This window comes from Camelina sativa, chromosome 1 (assembly GCF_000633955.1).
Source record: "Camelina sativa cultivar DH55 chromosome 1, Cs, whole genome shotgun sequence".
NCBI lineage: Eukaryota > Viridiplantae > Streptophyta > Magnoliopsida > Brassicales > Brassicaceae > Camelina > Camelina sativa.
The window spans coordinates 8,674,796-8,689,924 of record NC_025685.1 but is presented as its reverse complement, the minus strand read 5'-3'; the positions used below and the strand labels follow the sequence as shown (position 1 = coordinate 8,689,924).

Below are 15,129 nucleotides of genomic sequence, written 5' to 3'. Positions count from 1 at the left end.
TGTCTGTCTGCACCGTTGTTGAGAGATCAAACTGGAAATCACAGTTTTACCCAATTAATTATTCACATCACATAAAGGTTTTTGGTACGGTGTCTTGCCAGAAAATGAAAAACATCTGATACATGATCCTGTGAGCTCTGTGAAACTCATCTTTGTTTTCTCTTCTTAATTCATTTATCAACAGGTTGGCCTAGCAAACATCTTGGAAAGCATAGTAGACACACTGAGAGCCAAAGTAAACGTGTCATACCTCTTCTTGAAACCGGTTTCAAAAAAGGAGGCTCCCAACTATCTTGACATTGTGGAACGCCCAATGGATCTCTCGACAATCCGGGATAAGGTACGGAGGATGGAGTACAGTGACCGAAAGCAATTTAGACGCGATGTCTGGCAGATAAAGTACAATGCTCATCTTTACAACGATGGGCGTAACCTGGAAATACCGCCGTTGGCAGATGAGTTGCTGTCGAAATGCGATCGTTTGTTGGATGAATATAGACATGAGTTAACAGAAGCAGAGGAAGGTATAGCTTCTAGTCACTCGTATTGATTAGCATTGCAAAGTCCCTACCTAAACATTCGACACTTTGTAAATACGAGTAATTTTTGTTAATGGAAGAAATCGCGAACCATAAATTAGAAAAGAAAGCACACGAGAATATTGAAGTAGTTTTGGTTAAACAAAAAAATTTCGGTGTTAAACATAGCATTATACAGAAAAATCAATGGTAAGTATTTTTTCTCATGTAAAAAAACTGTAACAAAATTGGTCTCATGATTTTCTGTAAATAGTATTATTACAAACGTGCTCGTTTCTTATAATTCATATTTAAATAGGTTTTGTATGCAATAATGCAAATCACTATTATCCAGTTGCGTTTGGCTATGTTTTCTTTGGGGTATGTAAGAAATACTATACTAGCAAGTGTAGAAATGTAGATTCATCATAATACTTAAAGATTCAATTGAGGTCATGTATTCTTATGATTAATCAGGGTTATCTGATCAAAAAATACTTAAATTTGCAAGAGCTACCTGGATACTGGATCTTCGATCAAATGTTTTATCTACAATGGTTTGCATACAATTTCTTATTTTCAAATACAGTATTGTAATTGTTTATGAAATAGAGTCTCAGAAGAAAGAAAAAAAAAAGACTTTGGTGGTCCTGAGTTTTGATCACTACATAATGTTTTTAAATTGCATGCTTGCTTTTGAAATTTGTTGTATATATATAGATAATTAGATATCAATGAAAATTAGTTTGAAATGGAACAGACCAAAAGGTTAAAACATACAAAATACAAATGATTGTCATCAGCTTTTAATTTCTGGTCGTCATTAATTAGTTTAAATTCTTCGAGCTCTTTTTATAAAACAAGTTCTCTATATGAGAGATTAGGGAAGTAAGTGGATAAGACTGAATCATAAAAGAAGATGTGGTCGTTAAAGGTCGCCATGCATCATAAGATTTGCTTACGTTTTCGTAATCTTCTAACTTATTAACTTTAAGAGACTTTTTTTTTCTTTTTCTTTTTTTTCTTTTGGGTTTCTGTTAAGTTATTGGAATATGAAATCATGTTACATGCAATATAACACGCCTGACGCCTGTCCAAGTTACTTAACAAACATTGTTACTTACACACGGCTAATTGACGATTATATCCCACTAATCTGACCACTTAAAAAGAAAAAAAAAACTTCCACGTATATGTAATTCCCACTTTCTTGATAACGCCAAGTAGATGTTAGAATCTCGTAATGAGATTCTGTATATTGTCTATTGGTTACTTTACAATATTGTCTTTTGTACTCAAATTTTTTAAAAATCACACCCACTAGACAGAACATAAACTTTGATCGAAAAAAAAATATATATAGGAGAGACTTCAACAACCACGACGAAGGCACGTGGCATAATTTCCATGGGCTCTTAGAACATATGGTTAGCTAATTTTTGTGTTTTGTTTAATTAAGCCTTGATAAGCTTAAGGTTAAAGAAAGAATGGTTGACATGCTACTTGCAAGTCGCAACAAAACTATGCAGTGCTTCTCAATTATGTGCATTTTGCTGCGTTTGGTGCTACGTCCCGATCACTCTACTGATTTTTATTTCAATCCCATGAATCAAGTAGAATTAGATATTTACCCCCATCCTTTATTTTTATTTTTTTATAAAATCCATTAGTTTCTTATTAATTATGGGTCACCTTTTTTTGTTTATTGGTTTAAGTTTTAGTTAAGGTTGTTCTAGCTAAATCCATAAAAAGAAATCGAATAAGGGTGAAATTAATCGTTATAATTATTTTAAATGATCTGATTTGAGTTTTTTTTTGGGGTCAGTCTCATGTATTTTGGTTTTGGATTGGATTGAATATAAATTATAAGGAAGATCAAAAGAAATTGTTTAGCAATAAGCCATATTTGCAAATATCGCAAAACATGGTGACATCTAGATTCGACTTTATGCAATAAACAACTATCAATCATTCGAGAATAAAGGGTAATTAATAATCATTATCTCATGCACTTTATGATCAACACTTTTTGATTTTTTTATATTGAGAAATGAGAATCATTTGACTCCTCATTATAAATTAAAGTAATCAACTTACATCATCTGATGTATATGTATGTATATATTAACGCAGATCTTAGTCAGCCTTACACTGCAAAGGGGAAACATATGAATCAACAAGTAATATATCCACGTTATTTAATCAAAATAGTTTTATTAAAAGTTCAATAAAAAACAACATCAATTGTCATATTGTCTTTCGTGTCCTATTGGTGCAAATTTTTCATCCTCATCCATTCAACCAAACCGTGTATATGATATAACTAAGATAGATCATTTCCTAAAACATATTTATATGTACAACAAATCAACATACGTTTCCACGTGGATTATAGACACGAATACCTTATAAATTCTTTATATAATTCGCATATTTAAATAATAGTAAAAAAAACATCTCTAAAAAAGATATTTAATTTTCGATTATTAGTTTTTTTTTATTTGGTGTAGTTTAGCTAAACTTTGATATGTATATCCTGGTTTTAGACTTTTAGTTACTATTTTGAATATTGATCCAATTTAAATAGCTTACTCCTAGTTTAGTCGTACGTAGAACCTTTCTTTGCATGCTCGGATCTACGATAAACACAGTTTATACATACAGATACACACACATGCGACGTTAGACATATATTTACGCATATATATTTAAAAGAAACGACCCCAAAATATATTGGCTCTTTGTAAAAACCAAAGGACAACAAAAGGAAGCATCTTCCGAGAAATAATTGGTAACGAATGAAATGCCACATGGCTTGTCAACCAACCAATTATTAAATTTATCATAATCCAATACATACAATTTTATATGGATTGATGTCCCTTGATGTCTGTCTCTATAAATATAACTCTGGCTTTTGCAAGTTAAGACTCACAAAGACAAAGATCAGTTCTCAAGACGCGGCAAACAGATAACAAAAAGAAGACCTCAAAAGTGCAAAACACTAACCCAGAGGCAACAAGAAAAAGAAAATTCAAGAACAACAATATGGTGTCTCAAAAGCTAGAGATTTGCATCGAATTGGTGAAAATTGCTGTTGTTTTCGTCACCACCGTGGCTGAAACAGTAGAAGAAGCTTTCCGTAAGCCTCAACCGTCGCTTCCAGCAGTTCACGATGGTCGTCGGAATAATTACGCCGCTGTTCCCATTCCTCTTGTTGGATTCATGTAATGAGGTTTTTTGTTTGGACGTTCTTTTCTTTTCTTTTTGTTTTTGGTTTTGGCCTCGTTAAAAGTTAGTAGTTCTCTTGCCTTGTGGCGTTTTTGGATGCTGTTGATTTGTGTATAAAGTATAACCAAAAAAGATCATGAAGAGTTTACAAATTAATCAAATCGTCAACGTTTCTATAATTTTTGTGTGTTAATTAACTGCTAGTTTTAACTTTCTTCAAGATCCATTGAAGATAATTAAATCACATCTTTAAAAAGTTTGCAACTGCAAAACTCTACATTCGTTACTTTTTGTTAAAAAAATCATCATCTATTACATAATAAGAAGGATATCACTTTTTATGTGGATCGAAACTAACCAATACTGAGAATCGCGAGGTGTGAATTATGTTAATTGGTTTCTAATAAACAAATCATGTGTTGAACTCTTAAAACTGGATTTGATGCTCTTGAAACGAACTCAAGTAATATATGTAACCATGTACAAAGTTCACCAAAGCTAAATTGGAAAAGTATATTCGCTTTCAATGGACACTTAAAACAAAAAAAACCACATCAACGCAACAACTTTGGTTTCATTTAGTTATCTGTTGGATAGAAAAGGGAGTATTTTTTTACATATTAATTAAATTTGGATCTATGAGATTTTATACTTCACAGGGTCCATAATCGCATGCTAATTATAGTGGTCAACTACTTGGTTTTGTAGTTTGATTAGTTTTGTGACGCAATTTAGTAGTAGTAGCTAAAGTTGAAAAAGTCAAACCTACTGCAGAGTAATGGGTTGTAGTTGTATATACAAAAATAAAAAATATACAAAGTGGCTCGTGAAACATATGAATATAATTGATCAACCATCTAATTTTAAATAACTTGGAAATCAACTTCTTCTTTTCTTTCCATTTCAATCGATCGACTTGGAAATCAGCTTTGGACTTGCAAAACATGTTTTGCTTATAACACAATGTTGAAATATATATATTAAATATATATTTTTTTTTTCAAGAAAACTTCTGAGCCAAAGACAAAAGACAGGCACCAAGATCTAATGGCATATAAATCATGACCATATGATCAGATATTTGGATATACTCCACGTAGTTAGGAGGGTTATTCTTGATCATCCAGAGCTGAAAGTCTTTCACCAGTGACTTGTCAAATATCCGATTTACCGACCCAAACCGCTAGGGAGTGAGCACAAGACTTGTGTCTATCTCTACGTTGTTGAATGACCTTTGTGGCCGTCTCAATAACACAACCAATTTCACGTCCTACAAAATTATACAATGGGTTTGAATGGTAACTGCGGTCAGGGCGGCCAAATCCATATGCGGTCTGGACCACTCCATTTTTAAGGTGGACTACAGATTGCTGCGGACCAACTTTATTTGTATGCAAAAGCGGTCCACAGTTGGTCTGATGCGGTTTTGTCTCTGCTTTATTTGGACCGCACTATTGTAGACTACATTTGCTGAATGGTAAATAAAAAGTGATCCAGTCCGTCTGGACTGAACTTGTCCGCCCCAACCACTGCAACCATTCACACTCAATATATGGCTTAAGCACAAGACTTATGTATTTTTCAATTAAATAAAAGAAATTGAAAGTGTTTTTACCTCTTTAGGACTAAGATCATACATGGTTAATGAAAGAAAAAAGTGGGCTCCAATGGAAAGTGTTGGAGGTTTACTAGGCCCATCTCCAAATACAAACTTCAAGTCCAGTTGTGGAGCTTGCCATCTCACCAACTTACAAAAGGTTTTAGAATTTTTATGGAAGAAGAGAAAATCAAAAGAAGCCATATGAACCTTATCATGGATATCTCCATGGCCTTGGAAAGTTGGAAACAGCAAGCCCGCTCGAACTATGTGCCACGAGAATCACCTTCTCATCCTCACCTAGACTCTCCATTAGTCCCATCAACGGACCAATATACTCCACGAACGACCATAGAGTCTCAGCTTGTCGTAGATCAATCCCGGACGTTGCTAAGTTTAAATCAACACCAAGCCCCATGAACCAACACAAAATGGGATTGGCCTGTTGGCCATGTTGTGGTGGCCGTGACGTGGCGGATATAGGGCGGTAGTAGTATAGGTTCATCAATATAACAAGAGTTGAGGTTAAGTATTTGTTTGTTTTGTTATTCACCATTTTTATTTTCACGTTATTGCGAGATTGTGATGAACGAATGTGGCCTTTGTGGCCTTTACAAGACAATTATTTAGTAGAACTAAACAATGAGGTGTTGACATAATGACCAATTCTTATGTTAATGTACAAAGTATTATTCGGTCATATCATTTTTTCATTTAATCCTTGGAAATTTTCTTGTATTACTATCAGTACTAATAAAGAATTTATTTGGTTAGTTTACTTTATCCTATTTTGAATTGCAACAGTTTCCATCATGCTGACTACAGAAAAATATCCAATTGTATCAACAATTTTTATGAAATAAAGTTTTTATTTATTTTCATGTTTCCAAGAGTTCAAAAACGCACACGTCAAATAAATACATGTTCACAACATTAACAAAGACTTTTTTACTTTTTCTAGACTGTAAAAAACATCGGTCGTCCATATTTCAATTATGGTAAAACAAAAAACAAAACTTGTAAAGACGTTGTCAACGACCATTTATTCTATATTAGCTACAATAGTTTGCTATTTTCGTATCCTTAAATTGTTAAGTCTATATAAATTTTGTTTTCCCCCAAAATAGCAAAACAATCCAATGGTTTCTGTTTGTCTTTGTTTCATTATAGGCTTCCTCTCCACAACATTCATCTATTAAGCAAGCCATAGAACCGTTTCCAAGGTTTTTCATCACCATGACCGGAAGAACAATGGAGAAGCCTTTAGGCTGCTTCCTTCTCCTCTTCTTCTTCATCATTTCCGTTTTCTTCTATTCCGCGGCGGCCCTCACCGATGAGGAAGCTTCGTTTCTCACAAGACGCCAACTTTTGGCATTATCAGAAAACGGAGATCTTCCCGACGACATGGAGTACGAAGTCCATTTAGACCTCAAGTTCGATAATAACCGGCTGAAAAGGGCTTACATTGCCCTCCAAGCTTGGAAAAAGGCAATATACTCCGATCCATTCAACACTGCGGGTAATTGGGTTGGTCCAAACGTGTGTTCTTACAAAGGAGTTTTCTGTGCACCAGCGCTCGATGACCCGAGCGTAATGGTTGTGGCGGGTATTGACCTTAACCATGCGGATATAGCTGGATACTTGCCGCCTGAGCTAGGTTTATTGACCGATGTCGCCTTGTTTCACGTTAATTCCAACAGGTTTTGCGGAGTTATTCCAAAAAGCTTTTCGAAACTAACGTTGATGTACGAGTTTGATGTCAGCAACAACCGTTTCGTTGGTTCGTTTCCAACGGTTGCTCTTTCTTGGCCGTCTTTGAAGTTCCTTGACATAAGATACAATGATTTTGAAGGGAAATTGCCGGCAGAGATCTTTGATAAAGATCTCGACGCTATCTTCTTGAACAACAATAGATTCGAGTCGACCATCCCAGAGACAATTGGTAAATCAACAGCTTCCGTCGTGACGTTCGCACACAATAAATTCAGCGGTTGCATCCCAAAAACCATTGGCCAGATGAAGAACCTCAACGAGATTGTGTTTATTGGGAACAACTTGAGTGGTTGTTTCCCTAACGAAATAGGTTCGTTGAACAATGTGACCGTGTTTGATGCTAGCAGCAATGGGTTCGTTGGAAGTTTACCATCGACCTTGTCGGGCTTAGCCAACGTGGAACAAATGGATTTCTCTTACAATAAGCTCACCGGAATTGTCACAGACAGTATCTGCAAGTTGCCCAAATTGTCGAACTTCACATTTTCTTACAATTTTTTCAATGGAGAGGCTCAAAGTTGTGTGCCTGGGTCGAGCCAAGAGAAACAATTTGATGACACGAGCAATTGCTTACAGAACAGACCAAAACAAAAGTCGGCTAAAGAATGTTTGCCGGTGGTTAGTCGTCCTGTGGATTGCAGTAAGGACAAGTGTGCCGGTGGCGGTGGTGGAGGTGGCGGTGGCGGTGGCGGTGGCTCAAACCCATCACCAAAGCCAACACCAAAAACACCAGAGCCAGAGCCAAAACCAACACCAAAAACACCAGAGCCAGAGCCAAAGCCAACACCAAAAACACCAGAGCCTAAACAAGAAATTAACCCACCAAAATTAGAAGAGCCAACTAAGCCAAAACCAGAAGAATCTCCGAAACCACAACAGCCTAGTCCAAAGCCTGAGACACCATCACATGAGCCTTCTAAACCAAAGCAACCTAAGCCAGAGACACCAAAACAAGAATCTCCAAAACCGGAACCACCAAAACATGAATCACCAAAACCAGAGCAGCCAAAACCCAAGCCTGAGTCACCAAAACAAGAGTCACTTAAGCAAGAGCCACCAAAACCAGAAGAATCTCCTGAACCGGAACCTCCTAAATCGGAGACGCCAAAACCAGAGGAGTCACCTAAGCCTGAACCACCAAAGACAGAGACACCAAAAATGGGATCACCTCCAGTGGAACCACCGGTAACAGATGATCCTTACGATGCATCTCCTATTAAAAAACGTCGTCCTCAACCACCGTCTACTGAAGAGACGCCTTCGCCACAATCTCCGCCAGTACACTCTCCGCCACCGCCACCTGTATTTTCACCTCCTCCTCCAGTGCATTCTCCTCCACCACCAGTTTACTCACCACCACCACCTCCAGTATACTCTCCTCCTCCACCTCCACCAGTCCACTCACCGCCTCCGCCCGTCCATTCACCACCGCCACCACCGGTCCACTCTCCTCCTCCCCCAGTTCACTCTCCCCCTCCCCCAGTCCATTCTCCGCCACCACCAGTACACTCACCTCCTCCTCCGGTCCACTCTCCGCCGCCGCCACCTCCAGTTTTCTCTCCACCACCGCCTGCACCAATATACTCTCCTCCTCCGCCACCACCGGTCCACTCACCGCCTCCGCCCGTTTATTCTCCCCCGCCACCACCAGTACACTCACCGCCACCTCCGGTTCACTCACCGCCTCCACCAGTACACTCACCGCCTCCTCCAGTTCACTCACCACCGTCACCATCACCTATTTACTCTCCTCCTCCCCCAGTTTTCTCACCACCACCAAAACCAGTGACGCCTCTACCGCCGGCATCATCGCCAACAGAAAACGCGCCAACACCTTCATCAGAAACGGAAGAAGACTCATCACCGGTTCAAGCTCCGACTCCAGACTCTGAGGACATCGGAGCACCGTCAGAATCAGATTATTCACCAGTGTTCAAGTCAAGTCCTGCTCCGGCGCCAATCTCCGAGCCAAATCAGTCCCCGGCTCCAATTTCACAACCAGAAGTTGAAGCACCAGAACAATCGGTCGCCACCCCTTCGTCATCACCACCGTCTTCAAATCCATCACCAGATGTAACTGCACCACCATCGGAAGACAACGACGGCGGCGATGATAATTTCATCCTCCCACCAAACATTGGATTCCAATACGCATCGCCACCACCGCCGATGTTCCCAGGCTACTAAACCAAACTTTTTTAATATTTACATTTTGGTCCAACATTTTTCCAGTTTAACCCAATTTGTAACAAAAGAAAAAATATAAGCAAAAATCTACATTTATTTATTATAATTTGACCATTTGTAATCTGTAAGTAGATGAATTTTTAGAAAGTGAATATTATTTACAAAATGAACCGTTAAGTTAACATATCTGTAATTCTATGTTTATAGTGTAAATTCATCACATTCTTTGTGTTAATTTCTCTCCAAGCTATTTTTTTGTTTAATGTCTAAACTCCAAAATATTTAACTTGTTGTTTTAAGGATTTTGGAAGATTTTAATATTTTAGAATTTTGTAAGATTTAGGAGATGTTTAGGAGATTTGATTGTGTTTTAAATTTATTTTTATTTTTCTTTTAGATAATGAAATGTGATCTATGAGATTTTATAGTAAACTTTGTGTGATTTTAAAATCTTTTGCTCTAGATTTTTATTAATCGCTTATTTGTGAAGAACTGTTGATCTAGACCAGAACAAAAACAAAAACAAAAACAGAGTAATTAAGCTAAAAAGCTGCACGACCACTGTTTTTTGCGTTGCCGGAGTCTTTTACGTTCATCATGGCTTCCACCTTCCAGCTTCAGCATGTTTTTTTTTAGCTTAATTAATCACTTAACTGCAAAGGCTGTCTATCTAGAAAAGAACAAAAACAGAGTAAGGAGAAAGAGAGAGAAGCAAACATGATAGAGAGAGGCAAATTTGAGAGAGAGATAAGCAAATATGAATGTGATAAAAAAATGGAAACAAAGAGAAACAAACTTGAATGTGACAAAACCCAAAACAGAGGAATCAAAGTGTGGTGAATGAAAATAATCTTTAAAAAAGTATAGTACTGCATCATGACCCCATATTCATAGCATCATTCCACATGTTTGTTTATAATACTAACTACGTTTCGTTGGTACCTACTAATTATGAACATGTTTCTCTAATAAGTAAATTAGTAATCAGTTTTTTTAAATACTCCCCTTGACGGAGATGAACCTTGTGCAAGGAGAAGAAAGCTAAATTGTGCTGGGAGAAAAAAGTTGTTGATCGATGTATACCATATATATATATACACCAATAGTTTAACCCTAATAAGCAAACAAGATAAAGCCCATTAAAGTATACTATGATCCGGTATGCTTTTACGGCGACAAGATAAAAGTATCTTGCACAGACTGCATATGGCAGTACATGAGAGATTTTTCATATTAGAGGGAGAAAAGAGAGAGAGCTTACAGATTGTGATGATGGTTTCTATGGCTGAAAAGAGAGAGAATAGAGATGGTGATGGTTTGTTTCTTTACAATAGCTAAGAACAGAGAAAACAACTCACAAAAACAGAGAGATAAGAAAGTTTTGAGACGAATTCAGGGATGCCAAAGCCACAAGGTGCAGAGCCAACAATGTCAAAGGCAAGAGTGAAAGGAGACAAGAGAAGCTTGATTGGACTGAGCATCAACGAATTGTGCTAAACAACCTGTACTAAACGACATGATCCTCTCGACATTGGGAACGAAGAAGAAGAAGATAATGAGCTTTCTGGTTTTGGGTTAGATGAAATCTTTCAAAATTCTATGTTAAGGGGTATGATTTTGATAAAAGTATTTTTTTAACTAAAAAGAAGAAAAAAAAAGTCTCCTAGAATCATTCAAAGTAGCATTCTAAAAAAAATTGTGATATTTTGAATAATAAAAAATTTTATGTTGGTTTTATAAACTATTGATTGAATAACAAGAGATTCTGGATTATTTTAAATGATTTTATATAAATCTTAGTTGAATAACATAGAATTTCATTAAATTTTTTAAAAACCTCAATTGAATAATAAAGGATTTTAACAATACTTTAAAATCCTAAAAAAAAACAAGTTGAATACCCCCTTCCTATATCCCATTCATATTTTTCCATTTGAAATTTAGTTTGACAGCTTAGAAAAACATTTTTTTAAAAAATGAAAAGACTTTTAGATTATTTATATCAACTCAGGTTGGCTTTTATGTCGTTGATTTATTTTTCGTTTTTTCTTCAGCATACCAAATTATTTTTAGTTATGGTCTTTATTGGCAACTATATACTACTATCATATTTTCAACTTTCAATGTTACTACTGATCAATCATAATCAAATTGATTAAGATTTAAAACACACTGTCACTCTGCCTCTGACAAATTTATAATAAAGAATAGTGTTCAACACTTCAACTACTCAACCATACATTATTGATTTTGTCCAACTTTCAAGATTGATTTACTATTATCCTAATACAGAGTGATTTTATTATATTTTCGATTAAAGAGTTAATTACTTCAATTCTTGATCCGATGAGAGATCCTCTGACCAATAATAAATCCAACGAGAAAAAGTTGAAGTTTTAGTAGTAGTAGCTAGTATCTTAATATCATTAACAAAAACAAACGCATAAAAACAAAACAAAATTGATTTATATATCCTGAATTTTTCTTTTGTACTTTTGAGAAAGTAGTGGTATATATATATAGTTAACAACATTCTGGTTAAAGAGACACATCATAAAGCTCTTTTGACTTAGCATCAAAACTTTTCGTACTTGTAACAATGGAGGATCTTGATCCAATTTACATCCAAGCACCAGAACATAGATCAGATTCGAATTTCATCCCTAACCAACCCGAAGAAATACCCGTGATCGATCTCTCGCGCCTCGACGACCACGAAGATGTCCAAAACGTCATCTGAGAGATCGGTGACGCCTGTGAGAAATGGGGTTTTTTTCAGGTGATCAATCACGGTGTGCCTTGTGACACAAGGCAACGAGTGGAGAAGACTGTGAAGACGTTTTTCGATTTGCCTATGGAAGAGAAGATAAAGGTGAAGAGAGACGAGGTGAATCCAGTAGGGTATCACGATGGAGAACACACTAAGAACGTCAGAGATTGGAAAGAAGTGTTCGATATTTATTTCAAAGATCCAATGGTTATACCTTCTTCCACTGATCCTGAAGATGAAGGTTTAAGGCTTGTTTACAACAAGTGGCCTCAGTTTCCTTCTGATTTCAGGTAATCTTTTAATTAGGTAGATTCATTGCTGTTTATGAGAAACAACGAACCGGATCCGGTTTGATATTTCAGTTCTCTAAAAACTGAAATCTCTATAGATTATTGGACCTTAAAGCAAGACCTTAACACATGTTTACCAAATCTATTGGTGGAGTCACGTGAATCCTATCTTCCCAAGTCCCAACGCTGCATCCACCACTGAATATGACAGCTTACAACTTACACATAGCATTCAGGAAGATTCGATGAAATGATTTTCTATTTTTATTATTCAATTATGTGAGCTATTTTTTTTTTCGTTCTATTTTATTATTAGGGAAGCATGCGAAGAATATGCAAGACACGCTGAAAAATTAGCGTTGAAGCTCTTAGAACTCATATCATTAAGCTTAGGCTTACCGAAAGAGCGTTTTCACAATTACTTCAAAGAACAAATGAGTTTTATAAGGATAAATCGTTATCCACCATGTCCAAGACCTGATCTAGCTTTAGGTGTTGGTCACCACAAAGACGCAGACGTAATAAGTGTATTGTCTCAAGATGAAGTTGGAGGATTACAAGTTAGTCGTAGATCGGACGGTGTTTGGTTTCCCATTAGACCCGTCCCTAATGCTCTTGTCATCAATATAGGCAACTGTATGGAGGTAATATATATATATCCTTATGGAGGTAATATATATCTATATATATATATATCCTTGAAATTATGTCATACTACATATCATTACAGTATTCTTTCATAGTTAATGCGTAATGACATAATAAAAAATAATGATAATGTGTAGATATGGACGAATGATAAGTATTGGAGCGCAGAGCATAGAGTGGTGGTGAACACAACTAGAGAGAGATACTCCATACCATTCTTCTTGTTGCCTTCACACGATGTGGAAGTGAAGCCATTAGAAGAGCTTGTGAGTCTTGAAAACCCTCCAAGGTACAAAGGCTATAAATGGGGTAAGTTCTACGTAAGTAGGAACAGAAGTGATTTCCGGAAACAGGAAACCAAAAACATCCAAATTGATGACTTAACTTTTCTGTGTTGATTATTGAGTTTTTTTTTTTTTTTTTTTTTTTTTTTTTTTTTTTTTTTTTTTTTTTTNTTTCTCTCATGTATTGGCAAAAATAAAAATAAAAGATAATTTGTTCGTGCATAATGAACCACTAAAACAAACAATTTTGATTGATAGGTAGCTACCAATATATTAACGAAGATCGTAGTCAGCCTTACTCTGTCATTAGTAAAAATTTGTTGTATAGTTACAAAAAAAAATATGTAGGAATAATTTGTTTTCTATAGCCAAAAGTAAATTGTTACAGTTTTGTTACAAAAAAAATTAGTAATTATTTACTCGTCACAAACTGACTTCTCTATCGTAAATCGTAGCAACTTGCTACAGATTAGAGACAATTTAAATTGTCGCCATTTGCTACTAACTGATACAGTTATCTACATCAATTTGGTTTCAGTATTGTCGTGACAAATTGTTATACAAACCCACATAATAACTTGTAACTTATGGGCTACAACAAAAAGCTTCATAATTGTAATTTTATATAATTTTGCATATTTAAATCCTGTTTTGCAAAATTTATTTAAACAGATTTATATATAACTTGTTTTATTCCATAAATCATCAAAAATATCCATTACACAAAACATACATAACATGTATTACATTCAATTAAATATCTAATGTTCATAACCTAAGATTTTGGACCATACAAGGATAACAACAACATGCACGACTATGTGATAAACTTTAGTTAAAGAAGCTCCTTCAAGGTTAAGCATTTCTTACATGTTGCAAAGCCTTCAGGCACATTAGTGGGATGATTGAGATTGGGATAAACTTCTTGCTCATGAGACTCATCAGGCACATTAGTGGGATGATTGAGATTGATGTCATCAGCCATTGTGGAGGTTCAGTCACAGCTTTAGGATTGGCAGCTCGGTTCTCCCTGTTGTTACCTTGAGTTGGACTCGCCGTGGAGGGTTATCAAGACCAAACCTCAAAACAAAAATAAAAATGTTTTGTTAAAGAGAATGTAATATTAATGTTGTGTTCAATCACTATCTAGTATATTGTTTTACTTTCATATACAGTAAACTGGTTTGTACCTGCAAATCCTAGCTACCAAAATGGGATGCAAAAGACTTGGTAAATTTCAAAGTTAAACCGAGAATCATGTTGATCCGACTTGCAATGATTCCCCACTATACAAGAAACACTTGGTCTTCTTTTTTTTTTTTTTTTTTTTNGAAACACTTGGTCTTCAAAAGTCTATAATTTCATATATACATATTATGCGCTAGGAGCAGCTTAAGATCAAAATTGTCAGCTAATTCTTGGTCATGACCACTTATTGTGTCGCGTTGAATGGCTAGCTTCTTTAAGCTGATGAGCAAATCCTGCAAAACAAAATGTTCAGCGGAAATCGATAGTCATTATTAGTAACATGTTTGCTTGATTAAAGAAATAAGGTGGGAATTGAAGAGATTTGCCTCAACAATACGATTATTTATTTACCAGGTCAGATTCTGAGAGAGAGCAGAACCAAAAGTCGTAGCTACACAAAATCCAAAATTTCAACCCTCTTAGCAACCCTCTTAAGTTCAAATTCGAAATTCCCAAAATTTACATAACATCTCGATAATCTAACACAAACCCACCAAAATTCATCGAAAAAAACACCAACCCAGATCGCTAATTAGAAGAAACGAGTAGTTTTGACCAAATAAAAAAAAAAAAAAAAAAAAAA

The 15,129-nt window shown here is 35.8% G+C and overlaps 3 protein-coding genes, 1 long non-coding RNA gene and 1 pseudogene across 4 annotated transcripts in view; 4 read left to right on the top strand and 1 right to left on the bottom strand.

Annotated features, from left to right (window-relative positions):
- The window catches only part of LOC104705535 (transcription initiation factor TFIID subunit 1b-like), a 5,333-nt gene extending 4,783 nt beyond the window's left edge, over nt 1-550 (top strand). Inside the window, exons 8-9 of the mRNA XM_019246319.1 lie at nt 78-130; nt 185-550. Coding sequence (XP_019101864.1) covers nt 78-130; nt 185-550 — 419 coding nt within the window. The remainder of the gene's footprint in view (nt 1-77; nt 131-184) is intronic.
- LOC109130839 lies at nt 3,440-3,928 on the top strand. The gene has a single exon (XM_019240914.1). The coding sequence runs from the start codon at nt 3,567-3,569 to the stop codon at nt 3,747-3,749; it is 183 nt and encodes a 60-aa protein (XP_019096459.1). The 5' UTR covers nt 3,440-3,566; the 3' UTR covers nt 3,750-3,928.
- Nucleotides 6,232-9,488, top strand: LOC104783993 (pollen-specific leucine-rich repeat extensin-like protein 1). The gene has a single exon (XM_010509078.1). It carries the CDS (start codon nt 6,583-6,585, stop codon nt 9,304-9,306), a length of 2,724 nt encoding a protein of 907 aa, XP_010507380.1. The 5' UTR covers nt 6,232-6,582; the 3' UTR covers nt 9,307-9,488.
- On the top strand, nt 11,828-13,435 carry LOC104783984 (annotated as a pseudogene).
- Nucleotides 14,022-15,110, bottom strand: LOC104783977. The gene is made up of 3 exons (XR_767241.2): nt 14,898-15,110; nt 14,489-14,779; nt 14,022-14,378 (listed from the first exon to the last, which is right to left on the bottom strand). It is a non-coding gene; the product is annotated as an uncharacterized LOC104783977 (long non-coding RNA).

What these genes read in the sequence shown, in the direction of transcription:
- LOC109130839 (XM_019240914.1), top strand. Translation starts at nt 3,567, where the DNA reads ATGGTGTCTCAAAAGCTAGAGATTTGCATCGAATTGGTGAAAATTGCT.
- LOC104783993 (XM_010509078.1), top strand. Translation starts at nt 6,583, where the DNA reads ATGACCGGAAGAACAATGGAGAAGCCTTTAGGCTGCTTCCTTCTCCTC.